The sequence below is a fragment of the Carettochelys insculpta genome, chromosome 5 (genome assembly GCF_033958435.1).
Source record: "Carettochelys insculpta isolate YL-2023 chromosome 5, ASM3395843v1, whole genome shotgun sequence".
In the NCBI taxonomy this organism is placed as follows: domain Eukaryota; kingdom Metazoa; phylum Chordata; order Testudines; family Carettochelyidae; genus Carettochelys; species Carettochelys insculpta.
In genome coordinates, this window is record NC_134141.1 from 96387548 (window position 1) to 96401727 (window position 14180).

At 41.7% G+C, this 14180-nt stretch overlaps 1 protein-coding gene across 2 annotated transcripts in view; it reads left to right on the plus strand.

Annotated features, from left to right (window-relative positions):
- SLC38A9 (solute carrier family 38 member 9) overlaps window positions 1-14180 on the plus strand; it is a 69925-nt gene that overhangs the window by 20904 nt on the left and 34841 nt on the right. For both annotated transcript variants that reach the window (XM_074994286.1, XM_074994287.1), the window contains 4 exons: window positions 1193-1363; window positions 3620-3679; window positions 6731-6928; window positions 8976-9083. In XM_074994286.1, coding sequence (XP_074850387.1) covers window positions 1193-1363; window positions 3620-3679; window positions 6731-6928; window positions 8976-9083 — 537 coding nt within the window. The remainder of the gene's footprint in view (window positions 1-1192; window positions 1364-3619; window positions 3680-6730; window positions 6929-8975; window positions 9084-14180) is intronic.

Consider the following 14180-nt stretch of genomic DNA (forward strand, 5'->3'; position numbering starts at 1 on the left):
TTCCCCCCCCCCATTATGTTTGTGTGCAACTTCTCTATACTGGAGAGCATGTCCTCTGTGTGTGTGTGTGTGTGTGTATTTAAAAAAAAAAAAAAGTGCTTTGTGACGTTTTCTGGCAGCTAACTAAAACTCCAGTCTATAATACTAGAATCTCTACAGTACATGTGTGCATTGCATACACCTCTGGGGGCTGTGTGGTTTCTCTTTTTTTTTTTAAATGGAATTTGTCCCTAATCAAATGGCTGCACAAATGGTCATAATATCTATTTTTTTTTTTTTTAAATAAATGGAACATAAAAGATATTTTTCAAAAAACACTTTACATGACCTAGAATATGTTGGTGAATACATAATCTATGGTTTTATGGATTAGCTGGTCTCTGGTTTCCTGACGTTCATAACTAAGGCCTGGGTCTGCCTCCATATTCCACGTTTATTGGGGTAGTATCCAGAACCAGGGACTATGTTTTGAGTCTTGCTGACTTTTAGTTGCCATTCAGCCACAAGATTTTAACTGCGGCAAAGATTGTGTCCCACTGCAGTGCTCCTTAAAGTATTCAAAGCAAGTGATGGCCACAGCAAAAGGTTACAATCTTCATAAAATGCCTTGATTGAATGTTGTCCCCTGGCAAGTGTTGGCACCAACTTACATGTACGTTTATCTAGTAGAGAAAGAGACTTTTATTCTGGCTGTGTCTACACTAGCCCCAAACTTTGAAATGGCCATTTCAAAGTTTACTAATGAAGCACTGAAATACATATTCAGTGCCTCATTAGAATGCCAGCAGACGCGGCACTTCGAAACTGACCTGGCTCGCAGCCGCGCGGCTTGCCCACACGGGACTCCTTTTCAAAAGGACCCTGGCAACTTCGATATCCCCTTATTCCTATCTGCTGTTAGGAATAAGGGGATTTCAGAGTTGCTGGGGTCCTTTCAAAAAGGAGCCCCATGTGGACGAGCTGCATCAATTTCGAAGTGCCATGGCTGCCGGCATTCTAATAAGGTGCTGAATATGTATTTCAGTGCTTCATTAGTAAACTTCGATATCGCCTTTTGCATTGCCATTTAGAAGTTTTGGGCTAGTGTAGACACGGCCTCTGAGTCAGTTTTATGTAAACAGCACAGGCTCTCTTAATTGGAGTATTCCCTTGTTTAATCACCTGTTTTAATTTTTTTTCCTGTTTTGTTCAGCTTCAACAGATACCTCAAACTGGGAATTCCCAGATGTTTGCAAATACTATTTTGGATCCTTTGGTCAGTGGTCCAGTCTTTTATTTTCAATGGTGTCTCTTGTGGGAGCCATGGTTATTTACTGGGTACTGATGTCCAACTTCCTGTTCAATACAGGAAAATTTATATACAGTAAGTATTGGTGTTCTAAATCTTTCAACTTGGATGGAATCAAAATTTTAAGGATTTAAATACGGGGATGAATTGCGCAAGACGGCTTCTCAATCTGTGTCTGAATCTTTTTTCTGTTGCTTGTGTACCCAAAGAGTATTTGCATACATGTTGAGTAATCAGGGTTTAAGCTATTTTTTTTTTACATGCGCACACATTCCAACTTTGTAAAAGCTGCAAATGCTTGTGTAGGTGAAGTTATAGGCTTAAATAACAGACACAAAATATGGCCCATATGGTAAAATAGACCAGTTAACATTTAGTAAAGGCAACTGTTGACTGATAGATCCTAGCCTTTCTTTGCACAGCCCCATGTAAATTCTCATAACTGTTAAGAGAACAACAGTAGTGATCCTTACACCTAGCCAAGACTGTTTTAGCAAAGGTAAACTTGTTTCTGCCTTCACAGAAGAACATATTACCTTACTGATTAAGTAATGCAATTTGTGAATGACCTAATTGTGTTTTTTCTCATGATTTAACTTTAATATTAATATCATCAACAAATTTCACATTGCTTAAAAAGTTCTTTCTTTTAGCTATAAGGGTGGATAAAGCTCTGCATCCTTCCTCTCTTGTTGGGTATGTTGTTTTATCATTGTCAAGCAAGCAAGAACTCACTGTGAAAGGTTCAACCTGTATATTGTAATGCTATCTTGTCTGTCAATGTCTGTAATTTGGCATGCTTTGAGTTAAATGCACAACCATTTACCACTGTGTCCATGTTTCCCATGGTCCCAGAAAGTTTTTTTGTCTACAGCCACCAGTCCTGGCTCTCAGTGCTCTGTCCTGGTTTTTGAGCTGTAACTTACCCCTAAATGTCTGAGCCCAGGAAGCAGTGGAAGTGTTTGGTGATGCTGCTAGACAATATTGTCCTCCCATGGTCTGGCAAGTTCTCTTGTTCAGCACCGGTCAGGCCCTGAGAGTGCTGTACTAGAGAGGTTCAACCTGTAATTAATTAACTGAACTTTGTTTGTTTGTGTTTTTTTTAACTTTGTCCACTCAATCAGTCATATACTTAATCTTAGTGCATTTGAGAATTCTGTTAAATAAATTAATGGAAACTTTTAAGTTTAGGTGGCAACTGATTATTCTATTTAGCTGTGGGAGGGTGTCCTAGTGTTACTTCCTATCTAAATAATTTATTCTGTATAGGGTCCCAACTCGCAGTTTAAGAACCACTCTACATTTTAATGGGGTCACTAGGGCTGGCTGGGGCCCAGAGCTGGAGTCAAAGCCTGAACCACACCACATGGTGCTAAAGCCCAAGGGCTTGAGATTGTAGGGACAGTGTTCAGGTTACAAGCCCCTGACCTGAGGCTGAAGCCTTTAGGCTTTGCCCTGCTGGTCAGGGGCAGTAGGGATCAGGGGGGCTTCAGGCTTCTCTCTGGAGGTCATGTAATTTTTTTTGTCAGGGGAGGGGAGGAAGTTCACAGTGTAATGAAGTTTGAGAACCCCTGATTTAGAAAACAACTACTTAAAGGCACTAAGCAAAATGCAACATTCTGTCCAGTGTCTGTGTCCTTTAAAATTGGATGCAGCAGTGCCTTAGTTCTAAGACTTGTTTTTTGGGGGGGTGGGGTGGGGATAGCACTAAAGAAACTTTAATTTTGATCACCAATTTATAATCTCTCAAAGTTCTACAGCTTTCCAGGTATGTGCCTTTCTTTGAGTGATCTCGAGCCAAAACTTTCTTCTCTTAAGCAAGAGGGGAAAGCAAGATGATGACTTGTTACGTCTCCTGCTTGCCTTGTATCTGTTAAGTGTTGTGGAGCTGATGGATAACTGTGCTTGTTGGCGTATCAATATACATACGCACGCAACAGATTTGGTCTTAAAGACTTCTTTAACTCAGTGTATGAGAATTTTTCACAGAGATAAAGCAAGATGCCTCCTACAGAGAGGACAGAGTTATATTGTTTATCATAGGTTATAATGCTCTACATAGTCTCCCATAGCAATTGTAGATGTTTCATGGATAAATGGGAACTGATGCTAGTAAATGACCCATGGCATCTGAAGCTGCTTTTAATGTGGAGATAAAGACAATCAAGCTGCTCGTGATGTAATCACGTGTCTTAAGCTGGGGTTCAGGCTTTTGATCTGGGAGAAACTGCAGATCTCTACCTCCCTCATGTCAGTTCCTAAACTTACAGAAAGAACAGGATAGTGGCAGGACTAGAGAAATCATAGTAAGATTCTTTTTCTTATTTTCAGATTATGTTCATGACATTAATATAACCGATATTGTACCTGGTACTAATGGAAGTAATAGAGGTAAGAGAGCACAACGGTACTTCAACAACAAAATAACTCTAAGGGATTTCTTTATGCAATATTGTTTGTTTGTAGCCGTGTTTGGTCCAAAGAGATTAGAGACAAGATGGATGAGAACCTCAGAATTATGACCACCTCAAACTGATGTTGTTTATGACTGACCCAAGAGTTATGGTGTCTTTCAATAGTTTGCAACAGAACTTTGACTTAATACACCTCTGAAACTTTACTAAGCAGAAGAAAATGCTGTTTTTTCTGTCTCTTTAAAAAAATAGTGTGCATTTAATACCATACTTTACTGTGGGGTGTGGTTGTTTTTTCTTTTGTTACGGCTGCTGCTTGATGTGCATGCTTCCACTTCCAAATGGGGTGGGTGGGTGGCTTCAGTGGTCAGTTTGCAACTCTGGTGTTTATAATTTTAAGGTACTATTTGTAATATCTTTTATTGGATCAACTTATGTGGGTGAAATGGATGATGAGCTTAAATAGTTATTCTGGTCAAACCGGGGGGGGGGCGGTGTGTGTGTGTGTGTGTGTGTCTCTCTCTCTCTCTCTCTCTCAAAAGCAGTTAAGGAAGGAAATTGGTAGCATGCAGTTCTCCAATAAGCACAAGAGAGCACAGCCCAGCTTTGGGAGCCCTTTATCATAAAACCTAAGTTTATCTTGAACTTTGTGTGTGTGTTCAACCCTGTATTTGAAAAGCCAGGTTAAGTCCAGCTGTTTGTTCCAAAGGTAAAAATTCTCAGATTTACCAAGTTCGTGCATAGTGCCATATGTGCTGTTATGGTCATTGTTAATGAGCTGAGTCTCCAGCCGTGCCCCCCCTCCCCCAAATAGTTGGTGTATTGCTTTAAGTTTTAGCTTTTATGGTCAATACACCATCCTCTAACAAGAAGTGTCAGGGATAGGAAAGGGAGCTGCACAGGATGTGGGAGAATGGACAATGGGTGTTCCAGGAAGGGAGAGGGTCTGCTTCATCTGGTGGGTGCTGGAAAGTTTCTAGCTGTTGAGATGCTTGGGTGTTGCCTAGGGGTATTGTGGATGGGAATGTCATCTGGGGCTTGTCTACACTAGCTCCCTATACTGAAGGGAGCATGATGAGTAGGGTGTTGGGAGTTTATTAATGAAGTGCTGCGGTGCATATGCAGCACTTCGTTAAGCAAATCTGCCCGCCCCCCCCCCCCCCCCCCCGGGGGGCAGCAGCTCCGAAGTATTAAACTTTGAAGTGCTGGCTTGCATGTAGCTGTGGCTCAAGCACTAGTACGTCGAAGTGAGGAGTAAATGGACTTCAAAATACCGGCAGGTGAGCCACGGCTACATGCAAGCCAGCACTTCGAAGTTTAATACTTTGGAGTTGGCCCCGGGGGGGCGGGGGGTGGGAATTTGCTTAATGAAGTGCTGCATATGTACCACAGCACTTCATTAATCAACTCCCACCCCCCTAGTTATCATGCTGCCTTCAGTGTAGGGAGCTAGTGTAGACAAGCCCATGGAGTTTGGAGTTGAGTGTATGCTGGGATAGGCAGGAAGGGAACTAGTGTGTGTTTCTGGAGACTGGTGATGGGAGGATCCTGGGAAGTGGCTGAAGCACTCTAGGCTACCTGCTTCTGTTGTTGCTCCTGCACTTTCTCTCACTTGCTGCACCTTCCCTATTCTGATCCAGCAGGAGGTGCAGCCAGAGGAGGGGCTGTCAGGCTTCTTTGAAGCCATGGATCCCAGTCTTCTCTAGGGACCGAACAGTGGAAGGTGTAGGCTTGTGTACACTGCAGCAGGCAGGCAAGACCAGGCTCTCCTAGGCTTGAACATCACTTGGCAGCCCTGAGTGCTGAGCTGAGCTTGTTGTTTAGCAGAGAAGTAGGGACAAACGTATTTTCTAAGGATGTATAAAACAATGTAGAGAAGAATTAAAAATGACTGACTGTCATCACTCTAAATTTACAGAAAAGTCAAAATTCTGTCTAAAGTTTTGCCTTCAGGTTATTCTAATCTGCCAGGTGTGCTGCCAGCATGGGAGGAAGAAATTGACCAATTACAAAGCATTAGGAAGTACTGAGTTATGAATGGAGATCAGGAGAATATTAGGACAGGTTAGAAAGCTGGCAACTCTAACAGAAGCAGCTTTGCAGACACTGATGTGGATGCAGGTACTGCCGCAAAGCCAGGCTTCTCAAACTTATATACACACACAAGCAAGTGCTTATGCACATTGGGGTACACATGCTTACATGTCTGGCTTGTGCATACAGGCCTGCATGCCCTTGGATGTTGATGACTGTTGCACAGGTTCTCAAGTGCAGTCCTAGCTGGCCTTGCCTGTTCTCACATTCGGTTGTTAACTTGCTGCACTCAACACCGAGGTGAAGGTGATGGAAGTGGAGAGTGCAGGGAGAACAGGGTGTGGACCAGCAGTGGAAACTTCAGCTTTGTCTGCACTTGCAGCTGGGGAAGTAATGCCCAGTGCATGTAGACCTACTCACATTAGTTCTCATCCAACTTACCCACTGAAAAACAGTGTAGTCACAATACCAAGGGTAGCAGTGAGTGGTGGTACAGGCCAGCTGCCCCAAGTACATGCCAGTGAAGTCTAGCAGGTTTAGGGCTGTTAGCCTGTCTCTCTGCTTCTGGCCACACATGCTATAGCAGCTACATCGCACATGGCAGAACATATTCCCTTGGGTCTTGTCTACACTATGTGAAAAATTGCTCCAATCATGGTTGACCTTCCAGAGTTCAATTTTTGCATTTCTGGCAAATCCACACAATCAATCCGTCTGGGGTCAGCAGTTGACCCCTGTATTCCTTGCTCTGGTAAGGAGTAAGGGCAGTCAGCTGGAGAAATGGTCCCGTCAACCTCTCTCAGTGAAGGCAGTCAAGTAAGTCAACTTCATATATGTCAGTTCTAGCAACTGCAATGTCCCTAGCTAGAAATGTGTATCTGAAATTGACTTATTCCCCTACTGTAGACCTGCCCTTGGAGAGCCAGGTACTGATTGTGTTGATTGCATAACTTTCATATAAACAAAGCACCATTCTGTATTTTGGTTCTTTCAGTCATTTGTCCGGGTATTTCCAATGAGGATCAACCAGGCAACAAAAGTGGGATGTCGTCTTCTGTCAACAGCACAGGTTTTGAGCTGTTTGAGGCATGGTGGAGCAAATCGCAAACTGTACCACTTTATCTGATTGTTGTTCTTCTGCCACTTCTAAATCTTAAGTCTCCCTCTTTCTTTGCCAAGTTCAACATCTTAGGTAAGTAATAATGTTCCTGTTTCACTTCTTATTGGTGAAATACATAACCTACTGGAATTACCTCATTCTTCAGTGGTGGTCAACTACTTTTTTTTTTTTAGCAACCTCTTGGAAATAGCTCAAAGGTTTCCAATCTGTTCTTGGTTTTGATGTTCAGTGAATTATCAGCCCGTACGAGGGCTGATCTTGCTGATCCCTTGGGTAAATTAGTTTTCATTGTGTTGAGAGTTAATGTTAAGTGCTAAAATACAGTAAACCCATGAAACGTGCAAATCCAAATCCATACACACCTTCCGCCCCACTCACTGCCCTCATGCCCAGCTCTGGCTGCAGCTCAACACCCCTCTTTTTCTCCCTCCACTGCCCTGGCCCTGGCTCAGCATCCTGAGCATTGCCCTGGCTTGCCATCCCCCTGTGTGGACCTAGCTGAACTATGTATTTCCTCTCCCCCAACCCCATGTGCTGCTCCAATTCAACTCCATCCCTCTTCTCCCCTACCCCCACCTCCAGGACTTACCTTTCAAAAGAAGCTCCAGGTGCTCCTGTTGCTTCCCTAGCTGCACAACATGCATTCCAGTTACATGAGGGTGCGTGGGAACACAACCCTCCCATAAATCGAGGCTCTACTGTATACGCTAAGAAAATAATAGGCTAATATCCATACAACATTCAACAGAACCTCATCTCTCCCTTGTGTTCGTGCCTGGAAATCATTTCCCATTGTCTTACTGTTAACTATTTGCCTCTTCAAAACTGATACTACATAGAATACTAAATGTCAAATTGCTTATATAACTTACGGTGCAGTGCATATGCTTTTCAGCGCTGGTTTTATTTTTAAGCCTGAAAGAGCTAAAAGCTAAGGTTGAAGAAAATCATTGTAGATTCAAAAATTTTAATGTTTGAAGTCAGCAATTCTGATACTTTGTTTTATGGCTTTAGATCTACGGTAACCTAGGCCAGTTTTTAGAATACTTGAAGATTGTGTAGTATGTTACCTTTTTAAGCTGATCTTCATGTTCAGAACTTTTGTCTTTATGTTCATGGAGTAATTCTTTTATTTTGTTGCCTTGAAGGTAGTTCTTGATTGAAATCCTGTCTTCCCCCAGGCGGTCTTTCTAAACTGTACAAATCCTGCACTTCCTCATACATATAACGATTACAAGTGTTTCTCTGATGCTCATCAAGATCACAATTTTATAGTGTTAAAATCAATGGCTTGATTTATCTTTTAGTCTTTGCATAATTATTACTGTCCTGTATTGTTTGGGGTTATTTACCCTTCCCACCCCCCCTTTAAACTTGAGAACTGGGGCTGCATACTCTTTCGGTTGTAATCAGATTAGACTTGGTATTGTTATCCATCTGTGACTTAGTATGTGATACTGTGCATACGTGAGAATGTAACTGTGGGTGTAAAATTACTCGGGGAATGATGTAATAAAATGTGGATCCTGTCATGTCTAGGTTGCTAACTCGGGTAAAAGTGTAAGTCAGAGGTAAGCAAATGTCACTGTTGCTAACACCAGTCCTGGTTTTACTGGACAGTTCACAGTGGCAGTTGGCACAAATTGCCATCTTGGTAAATTATTGCACCCAATAGACCAGCAACTAAAGGCTATAAGACAACTATTTTGCACTGCTAGTGAGAGTCCCTGCAGGCATGCTGGAAGAAGGTGAATGGGAATCTCATGCTGCTACTGCCAGTGCACAGAGCAGTGCTGTGAATAATTGAGGACTTCAGTTTTCAAGGCTATTAACCTTAGAACCTATAGAGGGCACTAGACTCACTTAAAATGTAAATAAATGGCTGCAGTGCTGCAACTTTTTTTTAAACTTGGAAAAAGGGATCTGGGAATCACAGAACTTTGTATTTAAAAATTAGGACTGTCCTGCAGTTTTCAGGACGACTAGCACCCTGAGTTGTTTGGACTGTTGGTAACTACTTACAGGGGAGCCAAGGGAGGGGTGGGGGAGAGAGAGAGAGTGTGTGTGCTTCCCTATTGCAATTTATTCTAATGATTTGATTTTTATTTGGTGTATGTAGGTACAGTTTCAGTTGTCTACTTAGTTTTTCTTGTTACGCTGAAGGCTGCACAACTGGGATTCCATTTAGAATTCACCTGGTTTACAGCTAATAAATATTTTGTACCAGGTAAGTAGCTAAACACGCTGATTTTAAGGATGTATATTTTTGAAATCTTTAAAACACAGTCTAAACCTTCAGTAGGCTCATCACAACACTCCTGGAAGGTAAAATAGATAAGTAAACATTCTCTGTAAATGCCTTCAGAGGCTCTGTGAAAGGCTGCACATATTAGTGCTTTTGAAGGTTGAGTGATAAAGGCACAGGGAGCCCCTTTCTTTCTCCTCTCCAGTTCTCCTAAGCAGGCGATAGTGATAACATTGATGCTTGGGGCCCGGACACACAGGGATGGAAGGTTAAGTCCTACCTGGTACCACCTCTATTATCATAGAACACTAGAACTGGAAGGGACCTCAAGAAGTCATTGAGTACAGTTCCCTGCCCTCTTGGCAGGACCAAACACCATCTAGATCATCCCTGATAGGTGTCTGTCTAACCTGCTCTTAAATATCTCTGTCCATGGAGATTCCACAGCCTTCCTAGGTAACTTATTGCAGTGTTTTAACCACCCTGCCAGTTAAGCAGCTTTTCCTAGTGTCTGATCTAAACCTGCCTTGCTGCTGCTGCTGCTTAATCCCATTGCTTCTTGTCTTATCCTCAAAGGCCAAGGAGAACAATTTTTACACCTCCTTGTAACCCTCTTTGAGGTACTTGAAAACCACAGTTGTAGCCCCTCTGTCATCTTCTCTTTCCTAAACTAAACAAGCCTAGTTCTTTCAGTCTTTTCCTCATAACTCTAGTTCTCTAGACCTCCAGTCATTCTTGCTGCTCTTCTGTGAACCTTTTTTCCAATTTCTTCACATACCTCCTGAAATGTGGTGCCTAGAACAGGACACAATACTCCAACTGAGGCCTAATAAGTGCTGAGTAGAGTGGAAGAATGATTTCTCATGCGTTGCTCACAACACTCGTATTAATGCATCCCAGAATAATGGTGGGGTTTTTTTGCAACAGCAGCACATTGACTTATGCTTAGCTTGTGGTCCACTATGACCCTTAAGTCTCTTTCCGCAGTCCTCCTTCCTAGACAGTTGCTTTCCATTCTATATGTATGAAGCTGATTGTTCCTTCCTGAGTGGAGTACTTTTGCATTTTGTCCTTATTAAATTTTATCCAGTTTGCCTTGGACCATTTCCTAGTTTGTCCAGATCATTCTGAATTATGAGTCTATCCTTCAAAGCAGTTGCAACCCCTTCCAGCTTGGTATCATCCGCAAACTTAAGCATATGCTCTATGCTAATATCTAAATCGTTGAGGAAGATATTGAATAGAACCAGACCCAAAACAGATCCCTGCAGAAACCCACTTTTTATGCCCTTCCAGCGTGACTGTGAACCATTAATTACTCTCTCTGGCTGTGGCCACACTTAGTATGGCCCTTTTGAAATTTTGGCTGGCCAAGGGCCAAACTGGAGAATACTAATGAGGCATTGAAAGGAATATTCAGTGCCTCATTAGCATACTTCCAGCTATGGCGCTTCAAAAGTGATAGGGATAAGAGGATTTTGATGTTTGCGGGGGTCCTTGCGAAAAGGGCCCCACGTAGCCGAGCCACGTGCAATGGAAACGAAGCACTTCTGAAGTGCCGGGGCTGGCAGCATGCTAATGAGGTGCTGAAGATTCACTTCAGCACCTCATTAATATTTGCTGATTTGGCCATTAGCATGGCCCTTTTGAAATTTTGACCAACTGTGGCCACAGCCTCTGAGAACAGTTGTCCAGCCAGTTATGCACCCACCTTATAGTGGCCCCATCTAAGTTGTATTTGTCTAGCTTATTGATAAGATCATGTGAGACCGTGTCAAATACCCTACTACACCAGCTCAGAGAGAACTTTTGTGTATAGGCAAGGTGGCACCATGAGCCCATCTTTCCAGCTTGCTGGAAAAAGCTAACTTCCCCTTGTTCTTTATGCTTTGTTGTTTAAATTCGTGTTCACAATAGACAAACCTAAAAGGGAGTGAATTCATAAAGCTTAGCAAGTACTAAGTTCTGACATGGTACCCATCACCAAATGCACTTCACATTCACTCCCCACTTGCTCATAGACCTCAATCCATAATTTAACCCTGTGTCTTTTTTTTTTTTTTTTTTTTTTTTTTTTTTAAATCCCCATACACTGGCCTATACTTTTCTCTCTCTTCTTGGCAGCATTGGTTACCAGTACTTTAAGGGATATTACGATAAACATGTGGGTGTCAAGTGTAAGACACTATCACCGCTGGAAGAATGGGATAGGACATAGTTTCCCCAAGTGTGGTATGTGTACCACTACTGATACTTGAAAGGACTTCAAGGGGTACATGGCAGAAAATGAATTAATAAAAATCAGGTAATCACTAGGACGGACCCGGGAGAAGGAGTATGCCAGTAAGGCTGAAGTCTCAGAAAGGGTACGTAGATGTTTTAAACTTGTGAGACACTAGGGTAGGAGATTAACCACAAAAGAGGAAGATTATTGTGGAGGAAACCTCTTTTTCTTCTGTTTATTGGGAGAGACTTGGGAAGAGACTCTAAGGTTGCCTCTCTTTCCAAGAGGCAGCATCACATAGGAGCTCTGAAAAGGTGCATGCTTATAGTATCTTAATGGATCACTCTTCTGGGAATGGGGGAGTAATTTTACTCTTCATTAATGTTTAATTATTGACTCAAGCATAATGTGAAGCTTCGTGGCATTTGTCCATCTGGTGTTTTTGGCTTCCCTTGTGGAGTTACATCTCCCATGTACTGTTCTTTCAGCAGAAAGGAAAAATATATGTACATTGCTCAGTCCATGGCTACCAATCACAACTTCTTTACAAATGCAAAACTGGCTATTGTTACACCTATGAAGTAACCTGAAGAGGACAGCTAGGGTAGTCAAATATGGGAAGAAAATGTAAATGGGTGTAGTAAAATAGAAGTGGACTAGAACTACCACCCTGTGTTACTTCCTCCATTAGAACATTGGATGGGAGTAGGGATGTTACGCACGAGGCCTAACAGCATGGTTACCAGAACCAGCCCTTGCAGGGGGGCTGGGAGGCTAGATGGCAGGACACTGTGGTTGTGACAAGGCTGGGCGGCAGACCCTAAGTTAAAATGGTTAACTATTTTAATGTCCCTAGTTAGGATCAGTTAGTGATCAGTCAGAAAGCCACAAACAAGGAATAGAACTGTGATTATCTTTTTTTTTTTTTTTTTTTTTAAAAAAACAAAAACAAAAAAAACCATGAAAGGGGAAGCTGATAGTAATGAACATTAGATTAGAAGCTAGGGATTGTGGAAAATTGATAAGAGAAACAAAGGGACATTAAGAGAAATCAATAGCCAGGAAACTTACGAACATCTTTATGTTAGGAACAAAAAATATTAACAATGGTAATTTATAGGCCTGATGGTCTCAATAGGTCCCTGGCAAGATAATGGAATGGTTGATATAGGATTCTGTTAATTCACATTTATTACATTACCTTCCTTTAATACTTAATTAACATGACTTTATGGAAACTTGATCCTAATAAATTTGATATCATTTTTTGCGGAGGTGATCTGTGAAACTTGTAAAGGTAACAATATTCGTAATAGACTTAAGATTCTACAAGGAATTTGGCTCTGTACCACACAGCATTTGGGTGGGTGCATGGGTGTGTGTTTGTTTGTTTTTAATTAGAACAGCATAAAACGAACCAACCCCATATTTAATATGTTCAAAGTTGGCCAGTAGGTCTCCAAATGACAACGTAATTGCAACTGAGGAATCATTGTCTCGCAGGGATCTGTTCTCATTCCTATGTCTCTGTGTGTGTGTGTGTGGTGTGTGTGTGTGTGTGGTGTGTTTTTTTTTTTTTTTTTTTTTAATTAAAAATCCATGACCTGGAAGAAAACATGAAAATGTCACTGATGAAAGTCTTTTCACTTGACACCTAAATCAGTGAATAGTAACAGAGAGGAAGCCATGCTAGTCTATACACTAGCAAAACAAAAAGCAGTCAAGTAGCACTTTAAAGACTAGCAAAATAGTTTATTAGGTGAGCTTTCGTGGGACAGACCCACTTCTTCAGACCATAGCCAGACCAGAACAGACTCAATATTGAGTCTGTTCTGGTCTGGCTATGGTCTGAAGAAGTGGGTCTGTCCCACGAAAGCTCACCTAATAAACTATTTTGCTAGTCTTTAAAGTGCTACTTGACTGCTTTTTGTTCTAAATCAGTGAAGTGGTAAATAATGAAGAGGACGGGTCACTAGTAGAGAGCAATCTGGATTGCTTTCTAAACTGAGTGCAGGTGAATGCTATTCATTTAATATGGTGAAGTGTAAATCTATGAATCTGAGGGGGGAAGAAAATATAGGCCGTATTTACGGAATGGGGAACTCTGTGTAGAGAAGCAGTGACTTTGACAAGATTTTGGAGTCATGAGCACCAGTGCTGTGGCCAAAAGAACTAATGTAATTGTGGCAGCATAATCAGTGGAATCTCAAGTAGTAGATAGAGATGATTTTTCTTCTGTATTTTGCACTGGGTGACCGATGAAATACTGTGTCCAGTTCAGATTGATAAACTGGCTCTTCTCTCTCTAAGAGAACTATTAATGGGCTAGAAAGAGATTTCAAGTATTTAGTCTATTTAGTTTTAAAAATTTAAAAAGTTTCACTTGATTATACTGTATAAGTACCAACAAAGTAAATACTTATTTCCATTTGGGGTTCTCCAGACAAGCAGAGGGAGGTATACCATGATCCAGTGGTTGGAAGTAGAATGAAGACAGTTCAAACATGAAATAATGTTTGCATTTTTAACAGTGAGCTACTGCTCACTGGAACAATTTAACAACCGTTTTGGTTAATTCTCTATCACAGTCTGTCTTTTAAATCAGTATTTCGATTCTTCTTCTAAATTACATGCTCTAGAAATTTTCAGCAAGTTCTGTGGCCTGTGCAGTTGTCATGTGCAGGCTAGGCCTATATCTGATGGGTCGGATGAGGTCTTGCTTACATCTACAAATAGCATTGGAAGTCTTTCCAGCTCTGGGTTATGTGGCATCCAGCACCAAACTGGCCCTGAGCCAGTGAAGCAATTGATCAGTCTGTGGAGAGACGCTCTGCATAGATGGGGATTAATGAAAA